Genomic DNA, 17,498 nt, shown 5'->3' with positions numbered 1-17,498 from the left:
TTAATAAAATAGCAATAGATTAATTCCTTTATAAGAAAGAAGAGTTAGGTTATATCCATCTCAATGATAATGACCATCTGTGTTTAGGCTAATTTAATCAGGTACCCAAAAATTAGAACCTCCACCTAATTAAGCATTAATTAAAAAATTATGATTATAACTTAACCATTACGATACTAATCCTTATAATTAGTGGCTAACTTATGTCTTAATTAAAAATTAAATATAATTTTAGAAAATTCTTTTATAATTATATATAAAAAATACAATAAATATATATGGCCGGTAACAGAGAGAGTTGAGAGTGCAGTGGTTTCTTCCCACCAGCGATTATCGAAGGATAATGGAGGAATCAGAGAAAGTGTCCATAGCAGCGACTTCTAAGGAGGTTTCTACTGAGTGCAAATCCCTAATTAGAGCAGAGGATTTGGATTCTCTAAAACAATTACAGCATCTCATGTAAGCCTACTTTCTCCCACCTGCTTTTTTATTATTATTATTATTATTATTATTATTATTATTGATTTTGTAATGCGTCTTGAATTGTTAGGTTTAAGTTTGTTATCGTCGTGGTTTTCGTTATTTCATCTCGTGCTTTTTGAGGAGTGTGATGGCGACTGAAGTTCTGATGTTTCCCAAAGTTTTGTTTATGAATACTTGACGGGAATGGGTTGTCGATCTCATTACTGATTTTTTTTTTTGGGAAAATCTGTGATAAAGAGAAATAAGTTTGATCAGAACAGTATAATAGGGTTTCCAGACTCCAGGGGAAATGGTTCTTTGTTTGAATGCTCCTGTGATTTTGTAGTTAAGGATTCAAGGAATAATTCAACGGGATTCTAAGTTGTGAATCTTGGTGAAGTCTCGGAAATTGTTTCCGTGACTTTGAAATGGAAATTTGGCTGACGGTTAGATATATGATGGCCTACAAAGATTTTGGGATGGCAGATAAGATTTAACACATGTATTTGTATGTAACCTCTTGTTGCCATATGCAGATTGGGAAGATTACAGGACAGCAATGCAGTTCTCTCCCATTTCAATGAGTATTCAGAGCATTGCTTTTCTGAGGTTTCTGGAGATTTCTCAAAAAATACACGAATTTTAAGGTCAATGAAGTCAGACCTTGATTACATATTCCAAAAGCTAAGGTAATGTCCAATGTTTGTAATTGTTTTTTTTTTTTTTTTTTTTTTCTGAGCAATGCAGTTCTCTCCCATTTCAATGAGTATTCAGAGCATTGCTTTTCTGAGGTTACTGGAAATTTCTCAAAAAATACACGACTTTTAAGGTCAATGAAGTCAGACCTTGATTTCTCAAAAGCATTACATATTCCAAAAATTTTTCATGTTTGCTCTAGACAATGTTTTGGAAGTGAGCCAATTATTTGCTGTTCTTATTCATTCAATTACAAGCCAAATTGACACTAAGAAAATTAGCCATTTGGGGAACCAGGCAGACAAGTAAAACTAGGATCTACATTTAATATGTGAGGTGCTAACTTATGAGCAATATACAAGTTTTTAGAGGTATAACAAACAAAAATACAATGCATCAAAGAAAGGCAAAGTCTCTTTGCATCCTTCATGATGACTCCTCCCTCGGTTAGGAAATTGTATATCAGATGTTTAATTCTTGGCCAAGTGTTGAAGCTAGTGGCTTCCATAATGATGTAATTTTTCAACAAAAGAAAGGCCTTCTTTTGGGCTTCTATCAAAGGTAGGCCAAGAACCATCCAAGTTATTGAGGGATGCACTTTGTCCATTAGTAAAAGTATTGGTTGCTGATGAAGTACTGAAGCTCTCATTTATCCACATGAAATTTGATCTTGCTTATTGCATATATGAACTAGCTAGAACAACTACGGTAAATATTCCTTATGCTGATGAATAGATGACGAAGTTGATAGTTTCTACATTTTATGTTTTAGCTCAAGGAACGAGAAAATCACATATCATAATTCTTGAAAGAGTTTCAAGACGGGCTATATCTAGTGATGTTGGGTCTAGATTTGATTATGAAGTATTAATTGTAGAATTCTTCAAACACTTCTTGCAGCCTATGCGGTCTCAATAGAAGGATATCCTTGCATACGATAAAGGAAATTATGAATCTTCTTTTACAAGAAAGTAATTATATATGGATATAGTTGCTTTCTCTTCTCCTATACAATTTTAAAAAGAGTGAAAGAGTTTTTTGGCCAATTCTCAAGTAATTCAGGATATTCTCAAGTGACACTCACTTGACTTGGTTTAATATCAACTAGTCTCATCCGACAAATATATGATTTCATGCTCAAGCAATAACCGTTGGATCCTTTGTCAAAACTCAAGGATTCTATTTCATGCACAATCTCTCATTAAGAAACAAATCTTACCAAATGTTAGATACTTGTAGTCGAATGGATCCTTCGTAGACCATAATCGTACATGATTACAAATCTAAAGCAGTAACTTATAGAATGCAAGATAACAGATTATTGATAAAATTTTCACAACTTTAACGCTAAAAAAAGGAAAAATGGATGGGTGATTAAATGATAGAAATCGGTTTTATCAAAAAGAAAAAAAGCACTAGTAATAGGATGAGATTTCCATAGTCAATTATTGAATGATTAGATATCTTTTTATTGCTTAACCCTTCCTGCACTTGTTATCCTTTCTTTATCAAATTTTATGTGCTTTTCTTTTAGTTGAGTCCATGTGACTGAACAAATTCTTTTCTATTAACTTCAATTTTTAGATGAGTTAAACTTTATTACTTACAGTTTGCTCCACATAAAATTTATAATTTATTTTTTGGCATCAGGAGCATGAAAGCAAAAATATTGGCTACTTGTCCAGATGCATTCCCAGATGAATCTACTAAAGAAGTGCTTGATCAAAGACCAGATCTGGAAATGCCTCATTAACACAATTTTTTTAAATGCAGGCTTCAATGAATGTTTAATATTTTTGTATAGCAAGTCGAAAAATTCTCCTCTCCTATATTACCAAGTCTGTTGCTTCTGTGTTTTATGGTTTTTTCGCAAAGCAAATTAACGAACTTTTTTTATCCGTTTTCTTTTTCGGACGGAAAATCAGCAAGCTTCAGCGATGGAGATTTTCTACCAGACGAAATGCCAGAAAAGAAAATATTAACAATTAACATGGTGTTGTAGGCCAAGATGACAGGTCTCAAGGATTAAGGTTGTAATTATTCAAAATTGTTTATGATGTTGAATAGGGGGAAAAAAAAAAGGTAAAGAACATTATTGGAAGAATATAATGAATATAATTAGGTTAGAAGAATATAATGAACACTATTGAGGTAACATGAACATTATAGAACTGTTAACTTCAAAACTTGATTGGTTGTAGTGACTAATTAGGTATAAAATTGAAAAGTGAGGTTTTAATTTTTTGGTTTAGAATGGTTATATACTGTTTGAAGAATTTGAGTAAAAGGGTTAAATAATTATGAAAAATATTTTTTTAAAAAAAAATTATATGAATTTATGCATTGAAAATGATTTTTAAAAGTGCATTAAAGTTAAAAATATCTATTGAATAAAAAATAAAACAAATTTACGAAATTGTCAAACATGTGATACATAATATGTTGCAAAGTTGCACGATCATCGTACACAGAGTTGTCTTTCCTGTTTTTAAAGAAAATACAGTACAAAAATATAGTATAGTTGATGTAAAACTTAGGATCAACAATACAATCTAAAATTTTGTATATAATATTAGAATGCAGAAAATTTAAATCTCTAATAAATCCTCCATACTTAACTCGCAATTAACAGTACGAAGGCGAACTGAGATAATTAGGAATTAAGAAATCGTAATTGAAAAGGCATAACGAGTCTACCTCAATAAATAGATCTACTTCCTAAACTCAACAAGAAAGTTGAAAAATTTCTTAATGAACACTCACATTAGCGTAAGTTAAAAACAATAACTGAGTTTTATTAATCTGAAATAAAGTTAATACATGTAAAAGAATGTATCATTTATATTGACATCAACCTTGTAAATTCGAGTAGAACTCGAAAAACTAAATCCTAATTAAGTTTTTAATTTAACATAATCTAGGAATGCATTATAACAATAATAAAATAAACACATCAAAAGACAACTTCTCTCTTTGATGGTTGAGAGACTTCAAATCCAACTTGAAAGTCTTTCTTCATGTTGATATGTGCTTGTAATATTTAATTAATTTTGTTGTTGAAGAATCCCTTTTGAAGTCTTGAAAATTATCCTTGTTGAAGTACAACTTGAGTGTTCGAATTTGGCTAAGGTGAGAAGACTCTTTGGCCAAATTTCTTTTAGCCTCTTCCTTTGATTAATTAATTGATTTTTGTTTGAATAAATCCTTCTTGAACTCTTGATTTCCTTTCCGTATGGAATTTTTTTTTTCTTGTGCATATGGACACTTAATAACTTTCTTTTTGGCCGAATTATAAGAGGGCTAGTGGTAGAGGGACAAATCTCTCTCAAGTTAAGAATCTCACATGGGTGGGACTGTGATTCTCTCTTGGTCGTAAGTCCCACCTTCTTTAGGACTCTAACTCGCAAGCTTCTTGGACTCTTCCTTCTTGTCATCGTCCCTATCCCTCTTTGACTCAAAGATCTCAAGAAGATCAAGAGAAGAAGTCGTGTGAGGAATCCTGTGTAGGTGAGACTCTCTTCTCCCCATTTTCTCGACCATGTGTGTCCAGCTTCAAGAACACATAAGGTTGTGGGATTCTATTGTTTCTTAGGCCTTTTTGAACTTTATTGGGTCTCTAAAGCTATCTCTTCATTATTCCAATCTTGAACTAAGAGGTTGGTGGCTTATTGGATCTTTATGGGCCTAAATCTTGTGATTGGACATAAAGCATTCAAATTCTCCTTTCAAGATCCACAAGCTCGTCTTCTTGACAATCTTGGACTGGTCTTGATGTTGGGCTGGTAGGAATTATCTTAAGGTCGATCTCTTTGCCCTATGACTCCTTAAGCCAGTGGGAGTCTTGTTACCTACAAGAATCTTCAAGCCTGCAGGAATCCTCAAGCCCCCGAGAATCTTTATCATCGAGGGATTCCTCTTTCCCACATGCATCCTTCTTAGTTTGGGAATCTATTATCTTACAAGTTGCCTCGAACTCATGGGTCCCTCATTGCTTGCGGAATGTCTTGCTTTCTTAATTCACATCAGTAATGTCATACATCACATATAACCCTCTCTTTTATATTTTTGAATGTTAGAAGAGCATTTAATATTTCCAACTGTCTCTAAGAACAACAATTACGACTTAAAATACTCAGATGACTTAAATACGCAACAGAATATTAAAAGTGACAGAATGAATTTATTGCCTCAATCTATAAAAATTCAGTCTTTTATTGCACCGACTCATCTCTTTCTTTCTCCTAACTTATCACTTGTTCCCACGTAAAATCTCGTGACTTACCGACAGAAAAAGACAAAGTATAAACTACCTCAATTTCTTCTTTTATGGTGTTAAGACATAAAAAAAAAAAACCCACATATTACATACATTAGAAATAAATTTCAAAATAAGTAACAAAGTAGATAATTTAAGTAAATCGAGATATGTTTTGTTTTTTATTTAGGATTGCCACATTATGTTTTTAAATAATATAGTGCCGAGTTGACATTAAGGCAGTGTTTGCATGACAAATATATGAATTTACCACTTAATTTGAATGAAATAACTAATTAAAATTGAATGAAGTCTCAAAATTTTAGGTTTAAAAAGATATTGTTTTGTGACTTTGAGTAAAAAATGGTCAAATAATTATGTAATTTATAGCCTAGCTAAAAGACACCATGTCCATTTACATAGGAATAAGAAACAAAGAAAAGTTTGTGAATTACCATTTTTGAAGGCCTGTAATTGGTAGCTCAGAACCTACAGAATGAACTTCTGACGACTGTATTAGAATGGCACGCTCTTGAGTTGAAGCTGGTTGGTCAACAGGCTTTTTCGCTCTCAGTGCGCCGGGCAATTTCATCGGCTTCCTCCGATTGCACTCGGCCGTTCTTGGTCCTTCAATTTTGAAATCGAAGACAGTACTGAAAACCCTATATTTATAGGAAACCTAATTGCCTGATTCCGCTTTGTAAATTTGCTTTCTCCATTAGGGATGCTGCAAAATTGATAATTGTTATCTCGCATTATATTATTTTATTCCGGTAATTGAACGATAGCAGCGAACAACTCGAGTTCGTGTCAGGATGCTAGGTGGTTTGTACGGAGATTTACCTCCACCTTCAGATGAGGATAAACCTAGCAGCAACTCTTCGGTATGGTCTAGCAGCGCAAAAATGGCGCCAGCTACCCTTCGTAAACCTTCGTCTGTCTTCCCTCCGCCACAGACGGTTTTAAAAGCCCTAAACAAGCCGAAAGCTCCGAGTTCTTCGTCGGGTGTTCACACGAAAGCTGTTGTCTCAGCGGCAGTGGCGCCGCTCCCGTCAGAGGAGGTGACTGTGCAGCCTGCCCTAGTGGGAGTCACGTCTACGGTGGTGGAGGAATATGATCCCGCGAGGCCAAATGATTACGAGGATTACAGGAGGGAGAGGAAGAGGAAGGCCATGGAGGCAGAGATGCGGAGGGAGTTAGAGAGAAGGCGGCAGGAGGAAGAGGAGAGGGAGAGGGAGAGGGAGAAGGAAAGGGAGAGAGAGAGGGAGAGGAGAGAGAGAGAGGAGAAAGAAAGAGATAGGGATCATAATGATTCGAGGTTGAATATCTCCGGAGAGGAAGCTTGGAAAAGGCGTGCAGCGATGAGCGGTAACGTGCCACGATCGCCTTCTCCTCCGAGCAGTGGAGATGGGTTTAGCATTGGGAAATCAGATACGAGTGGGTTGGGAGTTGGGGCTGGTGGACAGATGACTGCGGCTCAGAGGATGATGGCCAAGATGGGGTGGAAGGAGGGCCAAGGTCTTGGGAAACAGGAGCAGGGGATCACCACCCCATTGATGGCCAAGAAGACGGATCGTAGAGCTGGTGTTATTGTTAATGCCAGCGAAAATAAGCCTGAGAAGAAGGTGAAGAGTGTGAATTTCAATGGACCTCCAACTCGAGTTTTACTACTCAGAAACATGGTATCATAACTTCACAAATTATTTTGCTTCTAATGCAAAATCTTGGTTTATTTCGTGATAGGCATGAATGGAGCTAAAGTCGAGTTCATGTTAATTTATTTGCCGTTGAGATTTTTCAGATTGATTTGAATAACTGTTATCAAGTACCATTGATCTTTTAGGCTTCGACATTGTTAAGACTTTCGTTGTAACAGTAGGTCCATTACCCAAATCTGTTGCACCGGAAATTCTTTTTTCATAGAATTTGTTTAACATGACTTTCGTTCCATTCGTGCTTGCTGTGTGAATGGCAGAAACTCTAAACTTACATTGCAAGCAGAAGCGCACAAACCTTATCCCTAGATTGCAACCTGACTCTTACATTAGAGAAGTGAATATACCATACCACATGGACAAATTAAACTTAAAATGAAAAGGAGAAATAATTGAAGGATTTTTTCTTTACATAGTGTGCTGACTAGAAAACCCAAAATTATGATAATTTCTCCCATAAGAAGTAAGTGTCTGTACCGAAGAATACCATATGGTATGCATTTTATCCCCTGCACCTGAGTAAACTGCCAATACACAACAGTACAAAACGAGGAGTGAACCTTCTTCAACTTTCCCAAGAGATATTTGTGAACAACTGACCAGTTAACGAAGATGAACATTTTTAAGAAAGCTAATAGAGTAGAGAAAATGAGTGCAGGGCTGGAGCCTGGAGGTCTACCACCTAGAAGAAAGTGAAGGATTATATAGAAGAGCTTTAGTCAAGTATGTGGGACGTCACAAAAAAAGGGATCTCTATGTATTATTCAAATATATCCTAGTGCCCTAATTATTTTTTTTTATAAAAAAACTAAACCAGCTTGTGTTTGTATATATGTGTATAACAGTTTAAAATTAACAGTTAGAGTCAAAACATCTATGGTTTTCTGAGAAATTATGTGTCATCTCTCTCTACTTTGACTGAACAAAAAGTCTCCTTACAAGCTGACCTGACTTTTAGAAAACTTAAACTTCAAGAAATTAAAGACATGATCAACCATTAGCAGATCATTCTTCAGAAATAGATCTCGTAATATGAAAAAAAAAAAAAAAAAAAAAGAAAATGGCTTGTATTAGTAGACAGTGTAAATGTCTTGTATTCTTGTTCATAGTGAGAGTAATATCTAGCAGTTTCTTTCCATGTGGGAGATAGAAATAGAGTCATGTTTTTGGAGGATACATGGGTAGGGAAATTAGCTAACAAACTTCCTAGATTATGCAATCTTTCAGCCAAACATAATACTTATGTATCCATGTCTACCCACGAAACTGAGGGGAGGACAGCCTGGAATTTCCATTTTACGCGCAACAACCTGTCTGATAGGGAGTCTTTAAACATCTCATCCCTATTAACCACTTTGGAATCCGTTCTCATTTCACCACAGCCAGAAAGTGGATCATGAACTCCTGAAACATCAGGAATGTATACTTGAAGTCCTTGTACAACAATCTTGTAGAAAACCCCAATCACTCTTTTTTCCACGTAGCCAAGGTTTTTTGGAAAGTTTTAGTGTCTTCAAAGTTTAGAATTTTTGCTTGGACAACCAGCCATTAGAAGCTCAAAAGAAAAGTGATGCACCAACTTTGCCGCCCTTACCGTGTCTTGTCTTCAGACATCTACATAATGTGCTTTAGAGGTGGTGAGACCCACTCCCACCTGTTCCTATATTGCAGCTCAGCCTGGAGGTTGGGGACAAAACTGTTGAGATTGTTTGACCTGGTTTGCTTAATGCCTCCTACAGTGGGAAGGTTTATTTTCTCCTATATATGTTGAGAAGGGTTGAGACATGGAGCTAGATCCTTGTGGCAAGTGGCGATTTTGCCAGTCTTCGGTGCATTTGGCTAGCTTGAAAGCGGTGAACCTTCCAAGACCATATTGCTTTCCTTGATGAACTTTGGGATAGGACTACCTTCATGGCAACCTTGTGGGTTAAGGCACATCCCCATAGTGAAATCAACACGCGTCACGACAACTAGGGACCTATTCTCTATAGCCTGGACGATGTTACAATCATGTGATCATTTCTATTGCTTATTTGTGTTTTTATTTTACTTAAGAAGGTTACTTTACCCTCCGTTCTTGTATTTGCTTCTTTCTTACCCTTGTCCAAAAAAATTTCAAGTAGTTTTTAGCTACAAGTGTTTTAGAGTTTTATTTATCAGATTATCTTGCAATTTCTTAATCATTATGAGATTACCTAGCAATTTCTAACTAGAAGTGTTTGAGTTTTATTTATAAGTTGCTTAGTCATTATGAAAGTAGTATTAGTAGACACTATGATATAGGATAGATTATGGTTAATTTGCCTACCTATGGATTTGGGGACAAAAACTTTGACATTACACCTAAGTTCATAGACATCAAATCTAAGATGCCTTAATTTCGTTGCATCACACATCCAAAAAATTAGGACTCTTAAAGTATTTTATTGATTAATTGAAGTCTGTATACAACAGATGTGTTTAGCATGGGTTTTCTTAAAAACTTTTGGCATGTGATTAGAGAGGATATTATTGAACTCTGTAAGGAGTTTCATGAGTCTGGGTCCCTTGTCATATGTTTAAACTCCACATCCTAGTATTTATCCCTAAGGTGGAAGGAGCGACATATATAAAGGATTTTAGACCTATCAGTCTCATATGGAATGCATACAAACTCATTGCAAAAGTGTTGATAAGGAGAATGGCTAAGGTGATGTGGATGGTGGTGGATGAGTGTCAACATGCTTTTGTGGATGGTGGATAGATTCTAGATACGACTCTTATTGCCAATGAAGTAGTAGATGAATTGCTTCATAAAATTATGGAAGGTGTTATGTGTAAGCTTGATATGGAGAAAACTTATTATCATATAAAATTGGGGCTTTCTTGATTGTACGTGAAACAATTGGATTGTAAGGAGAAATGATGCAAATGCCTCAATTCATGCATCTCTCAACTTCTTTTGCAATTATGGTTAACGGGGACCCGCCATCGTTCTTCAGAGTCTCCAGAGATTTTAGGCAAGGTGACCCTTATCCCATTTGTTATTATCATGATAATTGACGCTCTCAACAAAATACTGTTAAGGGCTCTAGTGAGCTTGAGATGTTTAAGGGATGAAAGATGGGCGATGATAAGCATGTTAAGGAGGCAACTCATTTATTCTTTACTAATGATATTTTGATATTTTGTGAATGGGAGTAGAGTTCATATGCATCTTGCTGTTTTCAAGCTGTTTTTGGTATCAACGTTGACCTAGCAAAGTCTAAATTAGTGAGAGTAGGATTTTGGGGTATAGGAATGTAGAACTATTAATCACATATATATGGCTCCCATTAGGACCAAATATAAAGATGTGGCACTTAAGACTGTAGTTTTAAAGAGGAACATTTTATCTAAAGAGGGGAGACTTACACTTATTAAGAGCATGATGACAACATCCCCATTTATTATATGCCCCTATTGACAGTTCCTGCAGATATGACCAAATGACTGGAATAATTCAATATAGATTCTTATGGGGAGACACAGAGAACAGAAGAAAGTATCATCTTGTAGCGTGGGATGAGGTTAAAAAATCTATGCATCAAGATGGTTTGGGTATGAGATCTTTGGTGAAGGTTGATCTACTACCCATGACAGATCTTGCACAGACAACATCAATGAATACTTCTACATCTCTTTTTGTGGTTTTTTCAGAGAACAATCCTTTCGCTAGTGTCATTTTTAAGTATCATAGAATTCAATTTGCAGCTCTTAAATGTTCTTCAGTTGAGTCATTCATGAATTGACTTATAACATTTATTGCAAATTTAATGTCTGAACTAGTGTGTGAGAGATGTATCAACTTTCCAACTAATCTATCATGTTATCCCTCGTTTATTCAAGGACTTTCTCCATGTGCTCCAAACTTGATATTTGGTTCCATTAGGGTGTCTGTTAGTTTACACCCACTCATTCCTTTTTCCTTCAGTAAGTCGACTACAACTTTCTTTGTGATGCAGTGACTCTTTTCCTGGATCGTGCTACTTCCATTTTAAGGAAATACTTCAAATTCCCTAGGTCTTTGGTCTTGAATTCTAAGGCAAAGCATTATCTTGACTTTTAAATTTTTTTTCATCATTTCCGATTAACACTATTTTATCCACATAAACAATAAGTTCAACAAATTTTCTTGTCTAGGAGTACTTCACAAACAATGCATGATCTATTTGACATTTCATGTATCCACACAATTCCACTACTCGATTGAATCCATCAAACTATGCTCTAAGAGATTGCTTCAATCTATAAAGAGCTTTCTTCAATTTATAGATCCTATTCATATTATCCTGTCTCAAAACCTAGAGAGATATCCATGTAGACTTCCTTTATAAGTTCTCTAGTTAAGAAAGTATTTTTCACGTCAAGCTGGTGAAGTAGCCATCAGCATTTTTGTTGTCAATAATAACAATACTCAGATTGTGTTATTTCAAAAAAAAAAAAAAAGCAATACTCAGATTGTGTTTAACTTTGCAACAGGGACAAATGTTTCTTGGTAGTCATATGATTGTGTGAACCATTTTATAACTTGCCGAATTTTTTACTTGTCAACTCTTCCATCGGCTTTATACGTATAGTGAAGACCCACTTGCAACCTATTGTCTCTTTTCCTCTTGGTAATTTTGTGAGTTCTTATCTACCATTTTTCTTTGGGGCCTTCATTTCTTCCAACTCTATCTTCCAGCTTGTACTCATGCTTCTTGAACTATCTTGGAACATGTATATTATCTAATTTGTATCAAATGTCTGAAATCCTAGTGATAATCTTGGATATGATACAAAATTGCATAAACAATGATTTCTACAAGATCTTACCCCTTTTCTTAGTGCGATTGGCCGATCATCTCTAGTTGTATCACTTTCAGTGTGGTCAGGTTGTGTATTGGAATATTCGTTAGGGGTTGATATTTGCCTATGCTCAGTTGCTGGAAGTTGCTGCTCTATTTCATGTCCCAGTTTCTTTCTTTTAGACTGAACCATAATTTCTCCATTTTTGGCTTATTTTGGGTTTTCAGTAGACAAGTTCTCTTGGGAATCCTCCTGGATAGATTAAGATTTTGAAGTTTGTGATTAATGCCCTGGAATTGGTTCATGTAGTGAATAGAGTTGTCTTGGGTGGGTAGTAATCCAATAGTTTGGTTAGTTTACTAATCTGTCCTTGTTCGATCTTAAATCTGGGAATCTTCTTGGTTTCTCTCCCCTGAATTTCAGATTTGGGATAAAATTGTTGTTGCTCAAAGAATGTCACTTCCATAGAGGTATAACATCGTTAGATTGTTGGTGAATAGCATTTGTATTCCTTTTGGTTTGAGGTATACCCTAAAAATATGCACTTAACTGCTCTTGGGTCCAATTTGCCAAGGTGTTGTGAGTGAATGTGAACAAATGCAATGCATCCAAAGATTTTTAATAGAATTGGTGAAATGGTTCTATTATGTAGGTATGATGTGAGTGATTTTTGGATTGATGCCATAAATTTTAGTACTTGAGAATACATTGTATTGATGAGGTAAATGGCAGTGAGTATGGCTTCCCTATAGAAGTCGTTTGGCACATTGGTTGAAAAAATAAGTGATCCGGTTTCCTCAAGAATGTGATGATTCTTTCTTTCAGCTGTCTCATTTTGTTGAGGTGTATTAAGACTGATGTATAATCCCTTGGTTTTCTAGGTAGCTTCCAATGCTTAGTTTGAAGTATTCTTTGGTATTATCAGTTCTAAGAATTTGAATTTTCGTGTGAAACCGGATTTAAATCATGTTGTTGAATTTTTGAATTATTTCCCCAACTTCATACTTTTCTCTCATCAGATAAACCAAGGTAACTCTGGTGTGATCATAAACAGAACAAACCATCTAGTCTCATTAATATTTTTTATTCTTAATGGTTCCCATATATTACTATGGATTAAGAAGAATGGCTTGGAGTCTTTGTAAGGCTGAATTTGGTACGTGCTCCGGATATGTTTTGCAGATTGACATACATCACACTGAAAATCCTTAGAACTTTTATTGATGAATAATGAAGGAACAAACCTTTGCAAGTAACTAAAGTTCGGCTGCTATAATCTATAGTGCCACAACATGATTGCACTATCATTCTAAGAAGTAAACAGGAAAAATCAGAGGATAGGTGCTCTTGAGTGTGGTTATTGGAGAAGATTTAGAGTCCTGAGTGTACTTTAGCATTGCCGATCGTTTTCCTCAAAAATAGTTCCTGAAATTCAACTACGTTTGAATAGAAGTTAGCAACAGCTCTCAGTTCTTGAGTCAGTTTACTAGCTGACGAAATATGCAACTTAATTCAAGAACATAGAGGACATCATCCCAATTTATGTTTTTAGATAAACATGCAGTGCTTATTCCTACTACTTTTAATAGAGGCAAGTCTGCAATTCTGATATAGATTTGTTTTTGACATGGGCTATATGTTTTGAACAATTTTAAATTACAAGTCAGTGATCTGAAGCTCCAAAGTTACTGATCCATGCATTGATTTAATTTTGGAGATTAGATGGGATATTAGTAAATTTTCATGGTTGGGAAATAGATCTGGTGCCTGTTAGTGGATTATTTATTTGGTGGTTACTCAATAAATCTCTCAAGTAGTCAATCTGCTCTTTACTATAAATCAATTTCTCATTCTGTTCCCCACCTGGTACTTCCGCTTCCACTGTTAGGTTTCTTCTCAACTCTATTTCCAGATTTCTTTTTGTCTTTTTCATCCTTGATTCCAATTTTGTTTCCAATGTGGTGGCTTTCCATGAAGCTTCTAGCAAATCTCCTTTGAGTGGTCACCCTTTCTACAACGATCCCTCTACAACTTTCCCTTTTTATGTTTTGTCTCCCATTGAAGTGGCTGAGTATTTTGAGCAGGAAGTGCTGAACTTTCTGGAATATGAATGTGTTGGATTCTCGCGCATGATTTTCTTTCGGCTTTCTTCCATGCGCACTTCTACAAATGCTTCATGAAGACTGTGACTTGGTTTTTCTTCCAGGATTTTTCCTCAAACATTATTTAGTTTCTTGTTAAGGTCGGGAAGAAAATTTTTACAGCTTCTTCTCAGCGATTCTCTAATATTGAAGATTGTCTTCTGGGCAGTACTGCCATTGCTCTTCATAGATCAAGTTGTTGCTAGTTCCTTGTCAAGGTGTTGAAGTATTGGTCACTGTCAAATCACTGTCGTACGCGATGAAGTAAGCTTTTTACAGCAAAAAGTTCTGAGGAGTTATCTGTCTTGGAGTATGTTTCACAATCTGTGTCCCAGATTTCCTTAGCTGCTTTGTATAGGAAAATTATCTCCTAGTTCATTTGTCATTGAATTGTCAAGTCAACATATTATCATACTATCTTTGGCTTTCCAAGTTTGGTACTTTGGGTCTTCTATGGCCGCCAAATCAGTGGCCCCTGTAAGATGGTCACCTTTCTTTTTCCCACACATGAAAATCATGACAGACAATGACCAAGGTAGACAGTTTTGGCTATTTGACTTGTATTATGGATATCACTGGATTATCCATCCCATTGTTCCCCATCAGAATAGTTTCTGTTGAATGCACAACTTCCGACTTTGGGGCTTGAAGATGGCCAGCCATGCCGTACTTCAGCATTCTGGGTATTTTAGGTTAGATGGAATAGAAAACCATACTTTAATACCATGAAGAAAGCTGTAAGTTCTATTTCATGGTTTTCTTCTATATTATTATATTATTTATATGGTTGGACACCAAATCAGTATCCCCAAAAATAGAACAGAAAGTATACTTCTAAAAAGTTTCAGAAACTTTTCTTTATTTATGATTCTAATATCAAATCTACATCCCAAATTTTCTCCTAATATTTCTGAGTGTACTAATATGAATCGTTCCAATATTCATCTGTATTCATTTTTCTGTGAAACATCCATCTGTTGTTATTGATGATATAGAATCAAGCTGTGATGGCAACAATAAATTTCTTCCCTATATATTTTCTGTAGATTTGTTTGCTGTCTTTTCATCTTTTATGCTTTTAAGATGTAAGGTTTTAATGGAAAATTGGATGGGAGAATGGTGGGAAGGGTGGCTGACTTCTGTACTTCATTCTTACAGGTTGGGCCTGGTGAGGTAGATGATGAGCTAGAGGAGGAGGTTGGTTCTGAATGTGCAAAATATGGCAATGTTACCCGGGTTCTAATATTTGAGATAACAGAGCCAAATTTTCCAACTGATGAGGCAGTCAGAATATTTGTGCAGTTTGAGAGACCAGAAGAAACGACCAAGGCGATTATTGATCTTGATGGCCGTTACTTTGGTGGTCGAGTTGTTCGGGCATCATTCTATGACGAGGAGAGATTTGGTAAGAATGAGTTGGCTCCAATGCCCGGAGAAATTCCTGGTTATACTTGAATTGTCTGAATGTCTAGATTTGGTAGGAACGAGTTGATAGGAAGTTGAGGAAGTTAGTTGTGTTTAAGAATCGAGCAACGTTTTCAGGAGCATTCAACTTTAATTGGGAGAGCAAAGTTAAAAAATCATGCTTGTTGCAATGAAGAATTTGTAAACTTGGTGAACTCTTAGATACAAGTAGCAGAGTTGACAACTAATTTTTGCTCGTCTTCAATCAATTATTTGAAATTTGTCTTGCAGATCTAAACTGACCTACCAAGATTTATTCCACTGTTTTTCTTTTTTTTTAAAAAAAAAAAGTAGTTCTAATTTAATTTTTAATCAAAACATGAGTTCGATTCGACTTTGTATTTAGAAAGAAACAATTTGTTTGGATCCAATCTTATTTTATGGAATTGTTGTGATTCGGATAAAACCGTGATGATTCAAACTCAGAAGTCTCTCGAGCCCTTAACCACCAATTGTGTTTTTCCAATTAAGGATGTGAGGATGGATTTTCCTAAACATAAACTACGATATCAATATAGTTTCCTTGCGGACCGTAAAGAAGACGGAACATTCATGGAGTAGGGATTTATGTTTGTCATAAGATGAAAAACTTTTTACAGAGAGTTATATATTTTCTTCGCACCATATTGATACCACCATAAAGGGGGTTAGCACAGAGGGTTTATGGAGATTTACATAAATTTATGGGTGGAGGGGAAATAAATATGAAGTTTAAAATGTGACTGGTATTACAGAGTCTAAGAACCGACTCCCATGGCTTGTAAGGAAGACTCAAATGAGATCATTGCAGGCCACGAAGAATATAAATACATGTGGGTAATAGTAGATGATATATCCAACCAATGGGTTTTGAGGGAGATAAATACATCTGGGTAATAATAGAGGATATGTCCAAGCAAGGTTGGACATGTTTGGCCTCAATTTTCTTAGTAGCCACTAATTCCAAATTGGGTTGTGAGGAATCTTTTATGACACAGGTTTTGATACCTATAAACATAATAATTGCATTGAATTTCTAGAGGTGAGGGGCCAATATGGTAAGTTATTTGGGTTTGAAGAGATATGCTGTATAATAATAATAATAAGATGAGCAAAAGACATTTGTAATAGTCGGGAGAAAGTGCACCAATTCCTTTGACTAAAAAATTGACGAGAGTTGTGTTGCAATTAATCCTGACCAGTCTAAACCCACCTTCGGAAACTAACTGTAAATAAAGAAGTTAATGCAACATCACAACCAACACAATCACTTGATACGATTGTACACGAGCATCAATCACCTGCTACCCCTGCAGTAATTAGCATTACTGAGGAATATAGTAAGAAGACCGAAAGCAAAGACAGAGAGAAAGAAGAAATGTTGAAGCCGAAGGTATATCTTGAGGAAATAACCAAGAGCTGAAGTGGGAGAACTAATCGATTTAACTTCCAGAAGTTTGATATTTCTGAAAAATTTAAGATCCTGGAATTCTCTTTTTAAGTATAATGAAATAAGTTTTTCGGGCGCTCACGTCGAAAACTGTTGTTTGAAGATGATAGAGTATCCGTCTGATCAAAATTCACAATCTACCATTTTCGAGAGAGCTTAACGGGAGTTTTCGAAAGATAGTTCTCTATATTGGCGATAAACTGCGTTCTCGCGACAATATGGTCACCATTCTGAATTTGCTCCTATTAGAGAGGAATTACAAAGTATGGAAATGAGAGAAGTTCTGAAACTTTTAGAATGTATGGTGGTCGATGGAGGAATCTCGCCTCTCAAATACAGCTCCGCTGACTAGAAGAAAAAGGAATATACTCTTTAACAAACTCCGAAAGGAGTGTATATGCTAACAAATTATATGGACACCTGAATTCAACTTTCACAGACATTATAACAAATTATAAGTTGGCTTGCTCTATTTCGATTAGAGTAAATTCATTTTCTTCTCTAAAATAAAAAGTGTTAACTGTATA

General features: G+C 35.6%; 2 protein-coding genes across 2 annotated transcripts; both read left to right on the top strand.

Moving 5' to 3' along the window:
* The first annotated feature begins 265 nt into the window (after positions 1-265).
* On the top strand, positions 266-3,054 carry LOC148240279 (kxDL motif protein). Its single transcript, XM_088211202.1, has 3 exons — positions 266-459; positions 999-1,151; positions 2,809-3,054. Exons 1-3 carry the CDS (start codon positions 344-346, stop codon positions 2,909-2,911), a joined length of 372 nt encoding a protein of 123 aa, XP_088067328.1. The 5' UTR covers positions 266-343; the 3' UTR covers positions 2,912-3,054.
* Positions 3,055-5,829: 2,775 nt separating this feature from the next.
* Positions 5,830-15,772, top strand: DRT111 (D111/G-patch domain-containing protein). The gene is made up of 2 exons (XM_022048938.2): positions 5,830-7,095; positions 15,237-15,772. Exons 1-2 carry the CDS (start codon positions 6,229-6,231, stop codon positions 15,531-15,533), a joined length of 1,164 nt encoding a protein of 387 aa, XP_021904630.1. The 5' UTR covers positions 5,830-6,228; the 3' UTR covers positions 15,534-15,772.
* Positions 15,773-17,498: the final 1,726 nt, after the last annotated feature.

This window comes from Carica papaya, chromosome 9 (genome assembly GCF_054855325.1).
Source record: "Carica papaya isolate Zhongbai chromosome 9, ASM5485532v1, whole genome shotgun sequence".
NCBI classification, from domain to species: Eukaryota; Viridiplantae; Streptophyta; class Magnoliopsida; order Brassicales; family Caricaceae; genus Carica; species Carica papaya.
Note: the sequence above shows the minus strand (reverse complement) of the source record. Positions and strands in the feature narration are given on the sequence as shown.

Bases quoted from the DNA above. Each gene is read 5' to 3' on its own strand.
- LOC148240279 (XM_088211202.1), top strand. From the start codon at position 344: ATGGAGGAATCAGAGAAAGTGTCCATAGCAGCGACTTCTAAGGAGGTT. The intron at 460-998 runs GTAAGCCTACTT...TGCCATATGCAG, and splicing joins AAACAATTACAGCATCTCAT to ATTGGGAAGATTACAGGACA. The intron at 1,152-2,808 runs GTAATGTCCAAT...TTTTGGCATCAG, and splicing joins TACATATTCCAAAAGCTAAG to GAGCATGAAAGCAAAAATAT.
- DRT111 (XM_022048938.2), top strand. From the start codon at position 6,229: ATGCTAGGTGGTTTGTACGGAGATTTACCTCCACCTTCAGATGAGGAT. The intron at 7,096-15,236 runs GTATCATAACTT...TCATTCTTACAG, and splicing joins TTTTACTACTCAGAAACATG to GTTGGGCCTGGTGAGGTAGA.